The sequence below is a fragment of the Astyanax mexicanus genome, chromosome 17, assembly GCF_023375975.1.
Source record: "Astyanax mexicanus isolate ESR-SI-001 chromosome 17, AstMex3_surface, whole genome shotgun sequence".
In the NCBI taxonomy this organism is placed as follows: Eukaryota; Metazoa; Chordata; class Actinopteri; order Characiformes; family Acestrorhamphidae; genus Astyanax; species Astyanax mexicanus.
This window is the reverse complement of record NC_064424.1, coordinates 18975570-18997369: the sequence shown is the minus strand read 5'-3', so window position 1 is coordinate 18997369 and position 21800 is coordinate 18975570. Positions and strand designations below refer to the sequence as shown.

The 21800-nt window shown below is 37.3% G+C and overlaps 1 protein-coding gene across 1 annotated transcript; it reads right to left on the bottom strand.

The window, feature by feature from the left end:
- Positions 1-187: 187 nt before the first annotated feature.
- Positions 188-17435, bottom strand: tmlhe (trimethyllysine hydroxylase, epsilon). The gene is made up of 8 exons (XM_007231697.4): positions 17217-17435; positions 14625-14781; positions 14174-14350; positions 11730-12009; positions 6605-6724; positions 4292-4528; positions 3637-3775; positions 188-3533 (listed from the first exon to the last, which is right to left on the bottom strand). The coding sequence occupies exons 2-8, from the start codon at positions 14779-14781 to the stop codon at positions 3402-3404; spliced, it is 1242 nt and encodes a 413-aa protein (XP_007231759.3). The 5' UTR covers positions 17217-17435; the 3' UTR covers positions 188-3401.
- Positions 17436-21800: the final 4365 nt, after the last annotated feature.

Genomic DNA, 21800 nt, shown 5'->3' with positions numbered 1-21800 from the left:
TCACTGGAGAGGAGTAAACCCACTTCTGTTCAGAATCTGTTCTGAGTCTCTCCGGCCACCAGGGGGAGTCCTGAAATAAGTGTACAATGAACAATGAATATTATATATACATGATCAACATTTCCCCAATAATAGGAGATGTAATGACAGTTAGACAAGACAAACGAAAAAAAACAACAACAATGTATGCAAGCTGTAAAATATATTTATTTGCATGGGGTGGTTTTGAGGCTTTAGTTGTGTGTACAATCATTTTTTTACACTACAGTAAAAATACAGTAAAAATAAAATGCCTGCAGCAAACAGACCTTCAAATGTACAAACTGCCTATTATTCTTCAGCAATTTGGGATCGTACCTGTTATCTGTACAACACATCGTGACATTACCAAAAACATTGACTTTGCTCTTCACAGTTTCCTTTGCTCACCCTGTATATGTATCCCAAATTCTGTGTCAACAACAGACCTCACAACCATTTTACATTATGGAACATGGAAATAAGAACTGCTTAAAATGTCTGTAAGCAAGTGCCTGATCACAGAGCAGCACAACTGATTGTATTTTTATTAAAATCACCAAACTGCAAAAAGCGGCAATTAATTAAACTGTCGCTCAAATGATCGTTTTTTAATTTAACAGTATTTAATTTAATTTAATAGTGAAACCTAGCTAGCTAGCACTCTTTAAACCTGTGTTAAGAAATGTAATTTTTACACTGACAAGACAAAAGTTATGGGAAAACAGAATGTAAATTGAAGTGTTACCACAGACAACAGCTTGGGAAAGGTCACACCTGCATAAGTTTTGAGTGAAGCTGAACACTGGCTAGACATGACAAAAGTCATGGGACACAATACTAGACACTGAACCATGAACTGTACCATGTCAGCGCATTGTATTATAGCAAGAATTATTTGACTAATTGACATTTTGTACAATTGGTGGATGTGTATTTTATAGTGCTCAATTTATTATACAATAATTAAACAATTAAGTGTTGTTTTGTTCTGAAACCTATGCGCTTTCATATCTGTGAACTTTGGACCAGCAATCTTAAGCATATCTAAGATGATATTTAAGATAGCTGTAAGGGGAAAACATATGAATTAAGAAAATGCTGAAGAAAACAGATTTATTTTGGCCACGTTTTGCATTCTAAATAGCTACAAATATTTATAAAATTCTATTATATACTATTCTGACCGCATACTGGACAACTGGACTATAGTCTTTAGTGAAATATAAGCTAGTCTTTAGTGAAATATAAGCAATACGCTGCCACTGACAATAAGTTACTTGAGGTTAAATCACAACATGGTCAAAGGTGGAGGAATGCTGATCACTCCCACATTGAAGTAATCTCCATTAAATCTGCTGCCTGTTCTGTTATCAGTTAAAGAACAGGGTCTGGTTCAGCAGCACAGGAAATAAACTCCTCCTCCTCCTCCTCCTCTGATGATGATGATGATGACTGATCCCCAAGAACTTCAAATCATCAGCTTCCTGTTCACACTGATTCATAAGCTTGTTCCATTTCAATATTAGGATTATTATTAAGACATTTGTTCACATTTTACCTCCTGGTGTTATTATTTTTCATCCCTTACACATTCCAACTAACGTCTGACATGACTGGCGATAAAATAAAAAAAAAAGGTTCCTTATTCCTTATTAGGGAATATTACAGAAAAACATACATTTAAGCACACACATTGGGTATCTGGAATGCCTACCAACGCACAAACTGTGAAATTGTACAGTCAAAAATTTTCATTTTGTGGGACATGTAGGAGATAAAAATATGTATTCAACATGCCATTCAAAATTGTCACAGTTGCTACGTCGCTGGCCATCTGATTATAATTACACCACCCCAACCATAATAGCTCCACCCACTTACTTTGAGAAGGTAGAGTTTCAAAAGATAAAAAACTAACAAACAGATACAAAACAAAAGAAAACAAAAAGCAACTGTCAGTTCATAGGGTGTGACTTCTTTTGGCTATTCTGAAAATATACAGCTCTGGAAAAAAATAAGAGACCACTTAAAAATGATGTGTTTTTTTATTTTACCAAATTAAAAACCTCTGGAATATAATCAAGAGGAAGATGGATGATCACAAGACATCAAACCAAGCTGAACTGCTTGACTTTTTGCATCAGGAGTGGCATATAGTTATCCAAAAGCAGTGTGTAAGACTGGTGGAGGAGAACATGCCAAGATGCATGAAAACTGTAATTAAATTTCACAGTTATTCCACCAAATATAGATTTCTGAACTCTTAAACTTTATGAATATGAATGTTTCTGTTGTCTTTGCATAATTTGAGGTCTGGGAGCTCTGCGTCTTTTTTGGTATTTCAGTAATTTCTCATTTTCTGCAAATAAATGCTCTAAATGATAATATTTTAATTTGGAATTTGGGAGAAATGTTGTCTTTAGTTTATAGAATAAAACAACAATGGTGATTTTACTCAGACATATAGCTATAAAAAGCAAAATCAGCAAAACTGATTCAGAAACTGAAGTGGTTTCTAAATTTTTTCTATAAGTGTATACCAAAAATTGATGACAAAAAGCAGAACATGAAGATGAAAATTGGATGCATAGCACCACATAGAGAGAAGATAGATCTTAAAAGACCATAATGAAAAAAGAACACATAAAGGTTTAATCCTAAATCATACACTACTCCCTGGTACTATAGTATTGAAGTGGACTATAGTACCGTCATTTCAATAAAGAATTATACATTTGTAATTGAACAAAACTGACAATTATTCATGTAAAAATCAGAAGTCTTTAACTATCTGTACATACAAATGTAGTTTTATTTTCCTTATATACTTCACTACGTAGGGAGTGTACAGTATTTGATATTCAGCAAGAATTGTTCTTAAAAAGCTCTGTTTTCTTCATTTACAAGACAACACTGAAAAGAGGGTTTTCGAAAATGTCCACCTTTTCAAAAAGCTTAATTTTCAGTAAATGTTGGAAAAAATAAAACTTAAACTAGAAAAATAAACTTAAAAGTCTAAGAATCCGTGTAGCAGAGAAGAGTGATAAATATGGAAAAACGGTGGGGGAGGTTGGAATAACGGTGGTCTATTATCATTTAAAGATAGAGGCACTCAAAACCGCTGTTCTAAACAGGGTTGTAAATGGTTGATGTGGTGCTTCTTTCTTGTGCTATTTTGACCAAAGCCTGTCATACACATTTCATTAAGGCCCAAAGTAGCCGTGACATTTAAGGCCACCAGAGAGACAGACCCTCTAAAAGTTCTTAACCTTTGATTTAAATGCACAAAACATGTATAAAGGATATGACTGATCTGTACCGATTACGCTAATGCTATTTCCGTTATCCTTTGGTGTGTCCTAGTGTTAGCTGTTTGCTGTTCAAGCCTGAAGGCCGAGGGAGCGGGCTGTGTTGAGCACGTCGTCTCTGGTCAGATAACAGCCACAGAGCTGGCGGAGCCCAGTGAAGGACTCTCTACCATGCAGCACTCTCCAGTTATCAATGAAAAGAACCTAAACAGATAGAAAAAGATTTTGCTTCTTTAGTTTTACACAAAAGCCAAAGCCTAATCTAGCTACTAATGTAGCTCACAAGTAAAAAATCTTGCTTGCTTACCTTGCCAGGTTTAAGTTTGACCCACAGCTCGTTCTCAGGCTTCCTCAGCTCAGTAGTTAGCTGTCTGTGGGCGACATACCAGCGCTGCACCACGTTGTGAGGAACCGTGTTCATCGTTGCACGGTCATAGTTATTATACCTAAACAACAAAGAGGCATTATGACAATATCATTATCACAGCATAAACTATTGAATATCTCAGTCAAAAAACACAGACCAGCTAGAGCAGTGCTACGTGCAGAAGCTCATTTTAGTGCTTCAAATCAGCCTTAAACAACATTTGTATTTGCTGGTGGACATAACAGCATTGCTTTCCCACATCAAGAACCCATGCATCAACAACTTAACAATGAATGCACCATGTCATGCCTTTTTACTAACTGTGAACTCCTGCACCAGTAAAGATTTACAGAATCAATTTTGTCAAATCCAGAAGACAAGCCAACAACTCTCTTGCAGCTTTAAGTAGGCAAGTCATTTGATGATTCGATGATAGTGTGCAAATCGAGTAGCTACTCCCATCTCATTTAAGCCACATTTTTTAAAATCTGTGTTATAATTTATTTCACTTTTCCATGTCCCATCTTATCTGAATACAGCTTGAGACTATTTCTACAAAGAGAGAGCTTGAGTAGTCAGTACAAGTTTTGCCTACCGGATCATGTAGACTTCATTGTTCCAAGGATAGACGTTCAGAACAGGGCCGATGCCGATCATGTGGTTTCGGTGGTGGCCTTGGTTCTCGATGTACTCGTGTTTGATGGGGACGCGTGAGAGAAGCTCAAAGTTCTCAGGTGATTGCTGGAGCACTTTGTCAGCAGCGTTAAATCCATCCACCAACAGAGTTCTGCCGCCTGTGCCCTCATGCCTTAGACAGTGGAACACCTGGATCCTACCATGAAGCCAGAGAGGGTAAAAAGAGTGTAAGTGATGCACAGAAATGGACAGAAAAAATCTACAGTGTTATTAGATTCAACTTTTTTGTCATTGTTCAGAGTACAGGTACTGAGCTATTGAAATGCATTTAACATATACACAGCTCTAGAAAAAAAAAAATAAGAGATCACTTCAGTTTCTCTGATTTTGCTTTTCATAGGCATATGTATTTGCAGAATATGACCTCAAATAATGCAAAGAAAACAAGTTCATATTCATACATTTTTAAGAGTTCAGAAATCAATATTTGGTGGAATAACCCTGTTTTTAATCCTCTTGGCATGTTCTTCTCCACCAGTCTAACAAACTTCTAACAAAGCTTTTGGATAACTTTCAACAACTCCTGGTGCAAAAATTCAAGCAGTTCAGCTTGGTTTGATGGCTTGTGATCATCCATCTTCAGTTTGGGAAAATCAAAAAGAAACTCATAATTTTGAGTGGTCTCTTATTTTTTTCCAGAGCTGTGCATATATATATATATATATATATATATATATATATATATATATATACACACACACACACACACACACACACACGCTTTAGATAATGCCATTCTAATCTATAAGGTGCAGTATTTTAAATTTCAGTAAATGTGTGCTTTGGCAACCAGGTAAAATGGCAATGCCACAAAATAATCAACTGTTTTAGCTAAAAAGGGTAGGAATACATAATTCAGTGTGTACATTATTTTTTAGTAGATTTTATATTGTTTATCTGTTTACAACTACTCTTTCTGTCTTTATCTTTATTGTATATCATTGCAGATACCTCATTATATCACAGATAAAGAGAGAAAGCCCTGGCAAACAGCTCAGGAAATGCTCATTAATCAGCTGCAGCACCTTATGCCTATTTACCATCTATTATCACCATTATTGATTTTTCTTTCAGAAGGAACATGCTGCTTCTAGTCATGTTTCCTAGCTACAGCCATGATGTCACAACCCTTCTAGGGAATTTGGCCTTCTTATCTCTTAATGTTTACAATCAACAGATTCGATCTTTGTGTTAATATGAATCATTTAGCCACACACTTTAGATAAGATGTGCTGCAGATAAATACTGAAATAAAAACATAATTTGGAAAAAATACTTTTTATACTAATACATATTGTACTCAATGTACTTAATTTAAGTACTCTTTTTTAGCGTGTTTCATATGTTATAACATCTTATATAGTGTGTGTGTGTGTGTGTGTTTGTGTACACATTCTGGACTGATATGCTGATATGTTTCTGTTTGTCTGCTTTTGAGGCGAACTGTTTTATAGTAGATAAATGTGATATGATTTGATTTTTTCTATAGAATGTGTCCTTTCATTTTCAAAGTTAAATAAGCTTCATATATACAATATATAGAAAATTAATTTGCAAAGTAGAATATATGAGAGATATAGGCCCTTTAGGTTAATATTAAAAGACTATAACATTGCTGTTATGTTTACTATACCAAACTCTCAAACCATGACAATGTTTGCATAGCCAAGATTTATTACTGCTCTTAGGGGGGTTCTTATAATGACGTAACACACATCTCTACAAAACCCCCAAGCTGGGAAAGACCAGTGTCTGCTGGGAGGCAGAGCAGTAGGTCTATAATTCACTCCACTGAGTGTTTTTTTGTCTGCAAAACTAGAATGGAGACGTGACCAATGTGGTGTAGCACTGGCCTGAGGGCAGAGGTGGTGAACTGTTGTCCGTAATCCAGGCAATTAACTGGATCATGAGCATTTGACTAGGAAAATCTACAAACCGCAAAGGACTAGATTTCATCCCTGCCTCAGGACATAGCAAAGCATACTGCTGCAAGCCTAAGAAAACAGGGGTTCACTGAGTGCATCTATACTGCATGGGAATGAAAGCACAGCTAACGCCTCAAACTATTCAGCAGTAAGAAGTGTTTTTTCTTTTCAATGCTTTCAGTGGGTGAGGAGGGAAAGGGTTCCTGACATTCTGCCAAGTTATTAGAACTGACTAAGTGAACACGAACTGGACCTGACAAGCCCAAAGAGCTCGTTCATGTACGCACCCACAAGGCTCTTGGAAGTACGAGGTGTCTGTGTGACGGTCCAGGGCCAGCTTGGTGTAGGCTGTGTCTCCACGAGAAAAATCGGAGGTGAAATTCCACATGCGCCCGTACATGGTCTCTCTGGAAACACAAGAGCACTTCAGGTCAGAGCAAATAGAGACAACTGAGAGCAAAAAGAATTTGAGATTCAAGTTTCTGAGACAATTAAGTGTGTAAATACCCAATCTCACAATGATTTGATTAATTTACAGTTCTTTCAATTATATTCTTTTTATATGAACAAATATCACTAACAAATCTTATAAAATTTGTCCGGAAGTAAACGTTCTTAGGAAGCTGTTCTTTTTGAGAAAGTAAAAATGATATAGATACAGCTCTGGAAAAAGCTCAGTTTCCGAATCAATTTCTCTAATTTGGCTATTTATAGGTATGTGTTTGAGTAAAATGAACTACTACGGACAACATTTCTCCCAAATTCCAAATACAACTAATTTTATTTAGACTATTTATTTGCAGAAAATTGAAAATGGCTGAAATAACAAAAAGATGTAGAGCCTTCAGACTTCAAATAATGCAAAGAAAACAAGTTCATATTTATAAAGTTTTAAGCATTCAGAAATCAATATTTAGTGGAATAACCCTGTTTTTAATCACAGTTTTCATGTATCTTGGCATGTTCTTCTCCACCAGTCTTACACACTGCTTTTGGATAACTTTATGCCACTGCTGGTGCAATTTTTAAGTAGTCTCTTTTTTTTTTTCCAGAGCTGTATGTAAGTAATAACAATATTAGAGTGAAACAGTTAAGTGAGACACAGTTACAGGTTCCATATGTCATTCTACAGCACATTTGCCCACAGATGTTGCAGGTGGACCTGTAGATCCTGCAAACTCATAGCCTGCCAAAGCTGGCATCCCAGCTGATTACATTATCGTTTATTATCTGGCTGACAGAGAACCTAGATGGAGAGCATGGATGGATTTGGTGAAATGATCATCATGCTTCTCTTTGTCAGCTGAGCAGCTGAGAAAAGAGGCATAGAGGCTAGCATGTCTAGCAGTCAATGATCTTGCACTAGGAGGTACACTACCCAAATGTCTACCCAAGAGTCTTTTTGTAGGCCAGCGGGGAAAGAAATTTCACGCCCTCTTGGGGCATGACCGAGTGTCTAATCAGACACATTTACAGCAACCTGGGATGCATTTTTTTGTCAACAAGTGTATATCAGAGATTTTGAAGTAAAGTCATATTTATACCATTTATACTGACTTTTGATCTCCTTATAAGTACATAATAAAAAAGAAGCCTCCTGCTATGTAAATACAAGGTTCTGTTTAAACATGTGTTCCTTTCTTTATCTCACGTCCACAGTGTCTTTATGAATAAACATGGTTTTGTTGCAAACTGTTCAGAAAAGCCACAGTCAACTAATGATACCGTCTGTCCTGAATGACAGCATGCAACTTTATAAAATAAATAGTAATTTAGCTCAAATCAAAGGACCCAACTCATCCATTAATTAAGGTTCTTTCCAAACACTGACTAAAACACTGATTTCCCATGGCCACTGCACTCATTCTCTAAATTAAAGCTTTAAAAAGAAAGGATTAGTGACTCTGAAGTTCATTCTTTCAGACATTCACCACCTGCAGTGTGTACAAGTTGCCAGATCTCATACTGGCAGAAAAAGCTGAAAAATCACGTGCACAGAAGGTGCTATGGGAAAAGGTTGTCTAAATATCTTGAGGGTGAAGTTGAAGGCTTAAATCCCCAGTCAGGCCAGTTTTTTGGGCACTGCAACAACAGAGCTTTTTGAAAAAGAACACACCCACTAAAATACACACACACTGCACAACATGCTGTTTTTAAAGTAAGTACAAGTCTAACAATAGCCGTTCAGCTGTTTGTTTAAATTTAACTTAAGGAATTTTACAAAAACTGACTAGCAATTAAGGGATTCACTAATAAAACAATATACTGTCATAGAACAGTGTGTTCAATTACCAACTACAACTCAAAGAAAACCTACAGTAACTGTAATAAATGTGTCATCTTGGTGTTCAGCTGGTCAGAATTATTATTTGTAATGTTTACGTCTGTTATACAAGGCTATAAATTGCTAAACCATTTATTCACTAAACTGAGAATGTTTCATCTTCACTTTCCTCATCATGTGTATTGCACAGGATAATAAAACGGAATCAGATATGTATAAAACACATGTGTCAAACACAAGGCCCGCGGGCCAAATGTGGCCCGCCACGTCTTTTTATGTGGCCCGCGAGAGCTTGTAAGATCTTAGTGTCTATAATAAATAAGTCAGAAGCGTTCTTTGACCAAAAATACATTTCCCACAATGCTTGTCGATTGTATTACCCGCAAAGTTACGGCTTACTGCCACTACACGGCAGTGTAGTCATTGATGTGGAAACCCTGCCGGAGGGAAGGTGTAACTTCGCGGGTGGAATTGAGACATATAAATGTTTATCCCATAATGTCCAGAAAAAGAGAAGTTGATGCAGACGGACGGCTGTGCTTCAAGGCGAAAGACCGGTATGCCTTTTGTGTTACGAAGAGTGTTACTGACCAAAATAAACGCTTTTTAGGAGAGATATAAGTTCTGTGTAAACATTTATAAGACAATAGCTGACAAAATCTGTTTTAATGACGTTAATAAACATCACTGTGACAGCGCTAGTCGCAGTTTCACCGCAGCAAAGTACGAGGACGTGAATCACTTATCTAACCAGCCTTTACTGATTTCTGCCCTCAATAACCCTTTCAATAACCTCCAATAGCCTTTAATAGTCTTCAGTAGCCTTCAACAGTCTAACCTTGCAGCCGTGGTGTGTCCACTAAACTCCGTAGTTATAAACATCCTGAGGTTAGCAGCGCGATAACTGACCTGTTTATAATGTAATCCCAGCAGTGACTCATGCTCTAAACGGCTGCTGTTAGCTGATTGGGCTGAAAGATGAACTGTAGAGAGCTGTATTATTCGGTTACAAAAATCTTTATTTCATACACAGAAGAACTTAAAAATTGTAAAAACGCTCCAGACTGGCTGAGCTGAGCCCTGTAGCCCGTGGCTGGGCTGTAGCTCTGACTCAGTAAAGACTGCGGACTTGTGGTGCTGCTGCTGCAGCTCCCACTAGTGGTTGGATGAGGAACTGCTAAATCTGAGGAAATGCTATGTTCTTAACAGCTCACAATTTTTGATTTTATATTTATTAAGCCTTATTTCAGTTAATAATTTCTAAGTTAATATAACTTGATGTCATTTCTATTCACTTGAATAGTTTGGTTCTTGATTGATGGAGTTTTTGGATTTCATGACATGACAAATTAAAAGGATTTATGTTAATAGAGCAACAAGCAAACATTTTTTCCATGCAACTGTAATATTTGATTGAATAAATAATATATTGAGAGTTATTTAACATTAAGGAGTAATTACATTCATTTACATATATTACATTTGGTTACATTTTATTACATTTATAAGTTACATCTGGCCCTCGGAGGACAGCCAATATGCCAATGTGGCCCTCGGCCAAAATGAGTTTGACACCCCTGGTATAAAACTACCCGGGAGGTGGCTAAAGCATTTCCTTGGAATGCAGACACAGGTCAATACTCATAACTCATATTTCATTCATTACTTAATTACTTCATGAGCTCAGAACAGAGGTAGTAAATATATATATATATAATGTAAAAACAATCGTACAAATTTAATCAGATCTGGTCTAAATGGCTAGCTTATATCAGTCCCCACGGCCAGATTTCCTGTAGACCCTATGACCTCTGACTTGAATTCCCTCTTTTAATGTAAATATTTCTTTGCCTTAAAATAAATAAGAAAATAGATAACAATAAAGAAATGGTGATTTACATCCAAGGGAGGTCAGAAATTAGACTGTTAAATTGTAAAGGGAATATCTTCTCAATGCTGTATCCAACTTGAAACAAGAATTGTATTACCATTGTTATTTTATTATATATATAACATTATTGAGACAGCTGTCTGAGATGTCTGAACATTATGAGCATAATGAAAGTTTTTGTAATGTCTGTTTTTCTTAAATGGACAATAAAATAAAGTAAAAATATCTTACATCCAAAAAGTGTCTACAAATAAAGTGAAAAAAATAATTTATGTGTAATTTATTAAATGTGGAAAGAAGACTGGATTAGATTTATTGAGAAATGTGACATTTCTTAACAAAAACATAAAACTGCAGTACAATAAAGAAGGCAGTGAGTTTTGCTGTTTGGCTAATCACTGCTAAACTCTTTAGCCACTAAAATTCTTTCTTTCTTTTTTTTTTTTAACTGTCATTTGTGCTGTCATTCATCCTTTCATTTACCCAGGGTGTGATATCACAAGTCTGGGGGACTTTATGGAAAAGCAATAGTAAAGCAATATCTAAAACAGGGTTCCTGCACCATTTTAAAAGTCAAATTTAATGCTTTAAATTAGGACCTTTTAAAGACTTTAATAAATATCATTTAAGACCCAAAAATGTAGTCAAAATTTCTTTAGTTCTCTCCCCAGTAACGTTAGCCAACTTTCCACGGACGGTAGTATGTTAGCTAACTCGCCGCTAATGTTAGCTAGCTCTCCACTAACCTTAGTTCTATCCCTGGTAAAGACAGCTAGCTTGTTTAGGCTAGCTAAAGTTAGTATGTTAGCTAGCTTGCTGCTAACGTTAGTATGTTAGCTAACTCGCCACTAATGTTAGCTAGCTTTCCGCTAACCTTAGTTCCATCCCTGGTAAAGACAGCTAGCTTGTTTAGGCTAGCTAAAGTTAGTATGTTAGCTAGCTTGCTGCTAACGTTAGTATGTTAGCTAACTCGCCACTAATGTTAGCTAGCTTTCCGCTAACCTTAGTTCTATCCCTGGTAACAATAGCTAGCTTGTTTAAGCTAGCTAAAGTTAGTTTGTTAGCCAACTTCCTATATGTTCATAGACAATCATTCCATGCAAAGAAAAAGGTATGTTAAGCACTAGACTATTAACATTTAATATTTATAAGCAGTTGCTTATGAATTTAAGACACAGAAAATTGTCATTATGAAACTAAATAACTAACAGCATTACAGCACAGAAAATGATCTCACCTGATCAGACTGACTCTTTGGGTCACTATCTCAGTACCATCCAGAGTGGCTGGAACATCTTCTACAAATGCGATTCCATACAGCAAAAAGTTCTTCAGGAACCTCTTCAGCTCCTCGTCACAGCTCATGAACTTCTCCCAGGAGGCTGAAGGCACCTTGGCATTGGTGTAGATCTCGGAGTTCCACAGGATGCGTGGCTGCACGGCACTCTGTTTCTGACCCTCGTAGCTGTTTTCGGCTAGCCAGGCCAGATTGTAACGTGTAACATGACCATCAGGCCCTGGTAGCATCAGAAAGACAGAATAATGCAAGGAAAAACATTTTGTACAAGATATGCGAATATAAACAACCCTTAAAAATGATTGTTTGCAGCGCTAAAGGAGCCCTTTGTAGCCCTTCATACCCTTAAAAACTCCTAAAAGTCCTAAATCTTTAGTTGTCAAACACGTATACAGTAAAACAGAACCAATCCTTGGAATACAGCAGATGAGGTTGTTATAACTGAATAATGTCAAAGTAAACAGTTATTAATACAAAAAGGATCCCTAATCCCACTTGGAATCAGTTTAGCACAAACTGGCTGTTTTCATCTGAAAGTTACTAGCTGCACAGGGCTGGGATAGTTAGCTGACCTAACTTGATTTGATTAATTTGATTGTAAATTTTACTTATATGTGACTTATGTGACTGAGGCACTACTGAGGTAAATATATGACTTAAACTTCACTGCTGAGGTAAATATGTGACTAAAGTAACACTGCTAAAGAAAATTCATGAGAAGAATAACACTGCTCAGGTAAGCCCATTGTAACTTGTTGGAATGCCTACTAGGATAAAAAATGTTAAATCGTGTTAAATATATATATATATTTTTTTTAGTTTTGACATTGTTTTTTCTTTGAAAAAATATGATTCATCCAGTCCAGTCATTAGTGATGGCACTGGAGGGAAACCACTTAGCCAATATAGTGCAAACAGCTCCTGGCCCTGACAGACAGACAAGCAGATCTACAGATAAGGTTAGCACGTATCTGTACACACGTCCTGTGACAAACAGCACCTCAGTGTGTGATTAAATCATCTCTATCACCTGGAAAGGATGTGATCACCATGCCTACATGTCTAAATGACAGTTCTTGGTCAAAGTGGGAAAACGTCAGCAGTAAATAGCTGATCTTTTCGGGGTAGGCAGTGGTTACTAAATAACAATCTGTTACTACAGGTACCCTGCACTTCTTAGACGTGAATGGCACAGCTGCTCAGTCAGCAGTCAAAGTTCTGTCTTTTTTTATAATGCCTTATCTCTGCTCTTTAAAGAGATATCCATCTTTGCTATGACCCACAGTGCAATTTTTTCTTCTCAAGTCAGATCTGGGGCAGTTCCAAAGGCTCTCCTGGGAGTCAGATAGAAAGATTCGGACCAAGAGGGTTTCACTTCCATCTCCTAGTGAAAACTATGATAACAAATAAATGCTGTGTGGTCTGTAAACTGAACAGCGCAGATTTCCTGAGTCTGGGGATAGCAGGCACAGTTAATTGAATGAAAGATCAGATTGAGCTTATTATACTTAAGGGAACACAGTTTAGAGTGCTGATATTTCTGTAGTGCAAGATATTATGTCCTAACAGCTTTGATCAAAACATCTGAACAAAATTTGACTTAAGAACAATCATGACTCCATTCAGTGGTTACATAATCTGCTAGAGCTAGGATGCAGGAGGAGAGCAGTGCATGATATGAAGGGGATTGTTAATTGCAAATATCAGATACTAATTTTGTGCATTGTCACATCATTAAATATTATGATGTTTCTGATCACCGTCACCCCTCTAGCCACTTTTGATTATATTAACAAGTGACTTACAATGATGTTGACAAATCATTTAATAATGGTTTTTAAAAGGTCAAGACTAGCACATGGCTCCTCTGACACACGTGAAGTCAGCCACTGCCTCTTTTCGAACTGCTGAAGCAGCGCTGCCAAGTAGCCAGCACACTCTGAGAAAATCGCAGCAACTCAGTTCTGATATATCAGCTCACAGACGCCTTGTGCTAATTGACATTAACCTAGGAGTGATAAGGGAAAAGAGCGACATCTACCCACACAGAGAGAGCAAGGCCAACTGGCTCTCTCAGGGCTCCGATGATGGCCAGCTGCATGACCGGGATTCAAATCAGCGATCTCCCAACCACAGTGGACCACTCGGGGCCCACATATGCACACTTTTAAGCAGCCATTAAGAGTAGCTATTGAGAGTAACTCCACGTGTAAAACATTAATTAACAAGCAATAATATGTACTGACATGACTGAGAGCTAATGTTTATGTACAGTACTAAAGAAAGCCCATACATTGCCAGTGTCTAAATATCTGAATACATATTTAAGTAAAAATTACAAATTGTTTTAACCACAAGTAACAATAAATACTGCAATGACTTACATGTGAGGTAAAGTTTCTCCTCATCTATACGTGTCTTTACAGGTTTGATTTGGAGTTCAATGCTGGCAGTGTCCAGGTTTCGCTGGTTGGTTTTGTTGTTGTAGCAGGAGGCAGAGCGGCAGTGGTCCCTCAGCCACACATAGTCAAAGTGCATCACGACGCCACCATAACTGAGCTCTGTGGATTTAAGTGTTATTGTTAATCCAAAGAGTTCAAAATCAGTCAGCTATTACCCAGATATGAAGCACATTGTTTCTAAGCAGGGCAACTTGTATGGACTGGAAAGTTTTGTCAGCACTTGTGTCAACATGGATGTAATGGAGAGAGATGAGTCAAGAAATTGGAACAACTGAACAAACAGGAACTCCTTGTAGTCCATGTAGAAATGATACCGTCACCTCTATGAAATTGTTTAAGTACTCTATAAGAAGTTTAAAAAATAAACGCATACCAAAGCAGTCATCCAGCAGCTGGTAGTTACTAGCAGTTGCTTGAGGAACTGTGTGTTGCCATCTTTGACCCTTTAACTGGATTTGTTTGCATCCAGCTCGAGATGCTGACTGCAGAGGCCCTCGCAGGCTGACCAACGTTCGGGTTAAGGACATCATCTGCAAATTTAAGACAACATGTTTTTAATTGAATAGCATGATTTATTAGGTCAAATTTGGTTTAAAAAACCATCAATCCCATGCAGTGGTACCACTCTTTCTCCTGTAACGTTAAGCTGTAACCCAACAGCTTTACAGATTTACTTGGATTGTGGGAACTGTTGTGGTTTGAAATTAACTACCTATATGGCACTAGAGGGAACAAACTACAGCTTGCACGTACATCCATTCAAATTAAATGAAAAGATTCCTGGGTTATTTTTATTTTTCTTCAGTCTCAGAAAGCTTTTGATACCAACCCATTCTAAAGTAATTCCAAACACACTCAAGGATTCTGAAGTTTGGACGCTGTCTGGACATTAAAAAAGTACATGTAGTATACCTAACAGTATAGAGCTTTTATTTTCTAACTTACTTTTGAAAAGTTAAAAATAAAATTTGGCTGATACTTGGTCAAGCTTATGGTAGCTAACCCTACTGGACTCAACATTTTCTTTTGCATGGATTTAGATTAATTTTTTCTATAAATTTATTGTATTTATATTCTATATTCTATAAATGCACTGCGGGTGTTTCTATGCTAAAGAGAACAGGACTACTTCATCGCATCAATAGGAGAATTGAAGAGTTTTTAATTGAGAACTTTTACTTATGTCTGGGTTCCTAGTATTTTATACATCTCTGTGCTAAAAAAAATTTCACGATACGATAAAATATCAAAAAATTGTCCAGCTTTACTTTGTGATGATTGTTAATTTCAAAGTTAGCTCAAATTGTCAAAGAATTACCATGAGACAAAATATTAAATTACAATATATAAAATATAAAATACAATATACAATATAAGTTTTTCTAATTTACTTCTGTGTTTGAAAATAAAATTTGGCTGATACTTGGTCCATCTTAAAGTAGCTAACCTACTGGTGTCAACACTTTCTTATAGATACATTTAGATTGCTTTATTCTATAAATGCAAGGCTTAAAACAGGGGTGTCCAAACTACGGCCCGCGGGCCATTTGCGGCCCATTTCCTTTTTATTTTAGAAATAGAATGAAAGTTGGCCCGCTGTTAAGCAGTTTTTTATAATGTGAGATTCAAAGTTTGAACGCTAGGTGTCAGAAACGGGCCAAAGAGTCTAAAAGCGGAGAGAGTGCGCATTTCTAGCACAGAAAAACGGGCCAAAGAGTCTAAAAGCGGAGAGAGTGTGCATTTATAGCGCAGAAAAACGGGCCAAAGAGTCTAAAACCGGAGAGGGTGGGCATTTCTAGCGCAGAAAAACGGGTCAAAAGTCTAAAAGCGGAGAGAGTGCGCATTTCTAGCACAAAAAACGGGCCAAAGAGTCTAAAACCGGAGAGGGTGCGCATTTCTAGAGCAGAAAAACGGGCAAAAGAGTCTAAAAGCGGAGAGAGTGCGCATTTCTAGCACAGAAAATCAGGCAAAAGAGTCTAAAAGCGGAGAGATTGTGCATTTCAAGCGCAGAAAAACGGGCCAAAGAGTCTAATAGCGAAGAGAGTGCGCATTTCTAGCACAGAAAAATGGGCCAAAGAGTCTAAAAGCGGAGAGAGTGCACATTTCTAGCGCAGAAAAACGAGCCAAAGAGGCTAAAAGCGGAGAGGGTGCGCATTTCTAGCGCAGAAAAACGAACCAAAGAGTCTAAAAGCGGAGAGGGTGCTCAAATCTAGCGCAGAAAAATGGGCCAAAGAGTCTAAAAGCAGAGAGAGTGCACATTTCTAGGGCAGAAAAACGAGCCAAAGAGTCTAAAAGCAGAGAGGGTGCGTATTTCTAGCGCAGAAAAGCGGGTCTTAAAAAGAGTCTAAAAGTTGCCGTAATTAAGGAGTTTAATATTAAGAGACATCATGAAATTAAACATCAATTTGAAAAACCTTAGTTTACACAACACTGTCAAAGATAAAGATTCAAGTAAAAGAGTCAAGTAAAATGGTGTGTAAATGAAATAATCAGGAAAAAAAGTATTATTTAAAGTGGTATATTTCATTATTTGTTTTATTACAGAGTGTGGCCCGTGACTTCAAATATATTTCTCCTTCTGGCCCCCAACAAAAAAGTTTGGACACCCCTGGCTCAAAACATATTAACGTTGGTCTTTATTCATTCTTGGCTCACATATGAAACACTACACGTGGTAAAATTTGGTCTGCAGTGGTAGAGAGTAAATTAAGGGTATTTATTTTGTTTCAGGGTGTTCCCATCTGCAGCTGCAGCTTCTCCTTCAGCAGTGTGCTGTTTCCTGTTACACAGGGAGCTGGACTGTCTGCGCTGTAGCCTAGTAATAACACCCTTATCAACTAACGGAATGAGATGAAGCAAGAGCACATGAACTAACGATATACAGCTATATATATTTATAAATAATCTGACAGCAAGCTAGCCTGCACTCGCAGACACTCACACACACTCACACAGCGATACTCACTTCTGCTGAGGAGTGTTGTTAGTTATAAAGATGGCTCTGCCGAGGACCCTCACTCTCACTAGTTCAGCTCCAGAATGACCCTTAAGTCGCATTTATCTCCAGAAGACATGAGTTCACCGTCACGAACATTAATAATTAAACTTCAGCCTCTTCTTCGCCATGGCTGCTTTTTGCATACGCAGTAAAAGCCCTAAGTGGCAGCAATCAAATCCCCACGCGATTTTGTTTTCCACCCTTATTGGGGAAAATCCCGCCCCCTTGCGACACGATTGGATAACTGGTTTCAGTTCCTGCGCTGTGATTGGCTAATACGTCGCGCGCTTCAGCAGGTCGACGCTGGGTAGCCAATGCTGGCGCGGAAAGCGGGATTTCGTCGATGGTAAAATCAGCAAGGCATCCACACAGTCTCACACAGAGAGAGAGAAACGGATTAGGAATTGTTCTCTTGTGCTTGGGAACGCAGAGTTCTCGAAGTTCATATTTTGTCTGCAAAAAGAGAACTCAAAACTGTCATTTACAGAGTTTCAGAGAGCTGTGTCATTGTGTCCGAAACGCAGAAACAAGGCTAATTTTATGTAATTTAAAAGGCAGCATGGTTTAGCAAATTCATGTCTCAGTAATATTTCTATTTTCTATAGTTATGACTGGATTTGATTCTATTTGTGTTCCTTTAGTCGCAAAAAAACAAAGTAACTTAAGCTCTCCTCTCTTCGGAGGTGTTATATGGCAGGGAGTTGAAGGCTAGGCTAAGAGTTGCACAAACAAAAGCAGTTCACTTCCTGAATAAAGTCGTAATGTCAGATTAAAGTCGTAAAATTACAATTAAAGGTTGTACTATTACGAGATTAAAGTCGTAATATTAAAATCAATTATGATAATATCGGCTCGGGGGTTTTCCGCTGCATTTTCCCCTGCATTTTAGTTTGATTTTTTGCGACCAAAGGAACACAAATACAGTCAATTCCAAGCATGAATAAAGGAAATAAACCTTTTATTGATGCAGGATGACTGTCTGTGTATTACTGCAGTAAGCATGTAAGGTAGAACGCAAATCCGAATAAGACGCATGCGAAAAATCTAAATCAAGTTCGTCTTCTGGTCCAATTTTGTAATTTCCCATTTTTGTTTGGGTAATCAGACACAAAACGGAAAATAAAAGCCGATATTTTTTTTTTGGATTTATATTCAAAAACTAAAAACAAATGATTTACAGATTCGGTTAGCTACTGACGTTGCCCAGAGGTGGAGAGCTCACTGCTGTTTTTGAATGTTAAGCTGGGTCATCATTAGTTTAATTACCCACTAAAACAGAAGTCTAGATAACTAAACTTCAATGAAAACATGACTGCGTGTCTTCCCGCTCAGAATCCTGAGTATCATTTATGTTTCATAATATTTTTTCATACAGACAAAAAATGTGAAATATTATCAGTGTGCCTAACCACTCAAACAGATCTTACAACAGCTTAACTACAGGTTGAGAGCAAGAGGGAAAATAAATGTTTTCTGTTGTGTGCATTTTCCTACTGAACATCACTGGATCTTCTGAATTAGGAGATCATAAAATATTTTATGCGGATCCTACTGTGTGCCAAATTGACATTTTTTCTGCTCAATAGGGTGGGACAAAATACTGATATTGCAATATATTGTATTGCTTTCATTTGCAGTACTTTACTGAATGCAGCGTCAAATACTGATACATTTTTAAACATAGACACTCTAAACTCTAAAAGACTCACCCCCAATTTGACTTACTACAGTTACTGGTATTTGCTAGTACTCGATCCTCTTCAGTAACACAGATGGCGTAAAGTATCGTTGTTTTGTGATATTGAGTATCACAGAATCACAGTATCATGATATCATCATTATTGTGTGCAACATATTGGGATAATATTGTATATTATATTGTATTTTTATTACTTTTATCATCCATAAGGAAGGAGGGCAAACCTAAATGTGATACAATTGCTATAGCCCACTAGCTTGCTGATGTCTGAGAGAGGAGCAGTAGTATTAGCATAATGGAATATTAATATTAGGACAACTAAATGACATCAGTTTTCCGACATGCAAAACTAACATAAGCTTTGGTTTAAGGCCATATGTATTCTGATTAACTGATCAGCAACTTTTTAGTTTTGGATTGAATGTTGCCTGTCTAGCTTGTCATTGTCCTTAAAGAAGTGGAGACTGGAATGTTAATTCTTTTTGGGGGTGAGGGGCTGGTGAGTGGGGGAAGGGTGGGGGTCAAGTGAAAGCCTGCTTCTTGGTCTTCAGATTTCATTTCCAAGACGCTCAACTTGTGAGAAAAAGAAATGTTTCATTTAGCCCTTTGTGAAGTTTGTGATGAGGCTTCTGAGACATCAATAAATAATGTTCCTTTTTTTTTTATTATTTTTTTGTTAAGCTGTTGGTATTGGTTTGGCTATTGATAATCAAACAAGTGTTTAAAACTTAAAAAACGTTTTTATTTGTTAATTAGTATACTAAAAAATGCCTCATTTGTAGTAAGTAGTAATGCTTTGTGTATAATCTTTCCTAAAATCAGCATAATGATATGTTTCCGATGTAAACAATACCATTAGAAGTAATATTAGCTAAAATGCTCAATTAAAGAGAAACAATCATTGCTAACAATGATGGTAATAGGAACTATGTCCAGAATGTTACATTTTGCTTGTTTATGCTGACTATGCTGTCAGAATTACACCATATTCAAATTCTAGAAAAGTTCATTTTCTAAAGAAATCACAGAATGGTTGCAAAGCTAGGAATTTCGGTTATTACACTGTTGCTGAATGGTGCATATGGTGTTGGTAAGTAAGTAAGTTGTTATATCTTAATACCTGGTTCACACGACATGCCATCTTGTGTTGTCATTGTGGTGTTTACACTACTCGACTGCTTGTGCTCTAATCACAAGTTTTTATTAGTTGATAGCTTTCACACTTCATAACTAATCCAAGAACTAAATGCATGTGAGAACTAGTGATGCCATGCAGCAGATACGTTGGGTGAACACATGGTTTTCTCTCTATGCAGTCCCACTGGTTGTAGGTAGTTGCAGACTGGTCTAGATATTAAACCTGCAAGACACATTTGAATGGAAACACAGGGAAACAATGATTATATATAATATATATTATTATCGTTATAGTGATTGGTGAAAAAACTATTTTAAGAACCAGTTCTTTAAAGTAAACCATGGGAGCTGCCTTCTGATTGTGATGGGATTTTTTTTTTCTGTTAAAGTCACACATGATTGGTCAAGATGTGTGGTGACATCTGTGAGTCTTTACTGAGCAGGAGGGAGGAGATACGAACACACAGCATAGTAAGCACGTAACAGGAGGTAGGGGATATTTAATAAATCAATTTGCATATTGTAAATAAATTTACAATGACATACACACAGAGATAATAATAAACAAATATAATAAATTAATTTAATTAACAAAAACTTGGGAACTGATAGAGCCATCTCTTTTAAGTCAGTGGAACCAAAAGATCTGCGGCTCCCACAAAAAAGGGACGAGTGGTTGACGTATAATAGTGTTGCTAAATGAGTGCTGTGATATTCCAGGTGTTTTTTTTCAAGTGGTTGATGTGGTTGTGAAAATGTTGCTGTGCTTTTTCTGATATTCCAGGTGGTTCCTATGGTGTTGCTAACTGGTTGCTTGGCTTTGGTATCCCAAGTGGTTGCTGTGGTATATGTTGATGGTTGGGTTGTAAGTGTATTTTGTCGCCATCCACTGAAAAATAAAAAACAAAACATCAACTTTACAGGAGAGATAAAATCTTCTTATTTTGGTTCAAATTATGTAATAAAACTCAAAATCAACAAAAACTGAGATACTGTTTTTCATTGGACATTTTAATTTTATTTCTAATTTTTCCCATTTTCTCGCCAATTTAGCACAGCTAATTACCCAACCCACTAATTAGGACTCCCCCTATCACTAGTAGTGCCCCAACACACCAGGAGGGTGAAGACCAACACCCGCTTCTTTTCGAGCTGCTGCTGATGCAGCATTGCCGAGCAGCAGCCAGCGAGGTTGGAGGACAGCGCAGCGGCTTGGTTCCGTTACATCAGCTCACAGACGCCCTGTGATGTGGACATCACCCGAGGAGTGATGTGGGGAGAGGGCGCCATCTACCCACCCGGAGGGAGCAAGGCCAATTTTGCTCCCTCTGGCAGCTTGATGGCAAAGCTGCATTAGACCGCAGGACCACTCGGAGAAAAAAATCCTTTCTTATCTTCAAACATATGGGACGAGTTTACAATAAAAATCTAAATTTCTCGAACAAAAGAAAATAAATGGATAAATATGAAAAATATAGTTAAATTGATCAACAAAAGTAAGCGCACTAAAGGTTCAAATGAGGGCAGTCTCTCACAGCATGTGAGTAATATTAGATACAGCACTATTATTAGAACATTAATTACTATTAATAGTACAGTAAACAGTATGTATATGTATTTGGGACACGACCAGGCAGTGATTTGGGACTCGGCTGCTCTGTAGCAGTGACTCATTGCTCTGTAGAGCTTTACCGGTTCTCTGCTTCTCTCTGGTG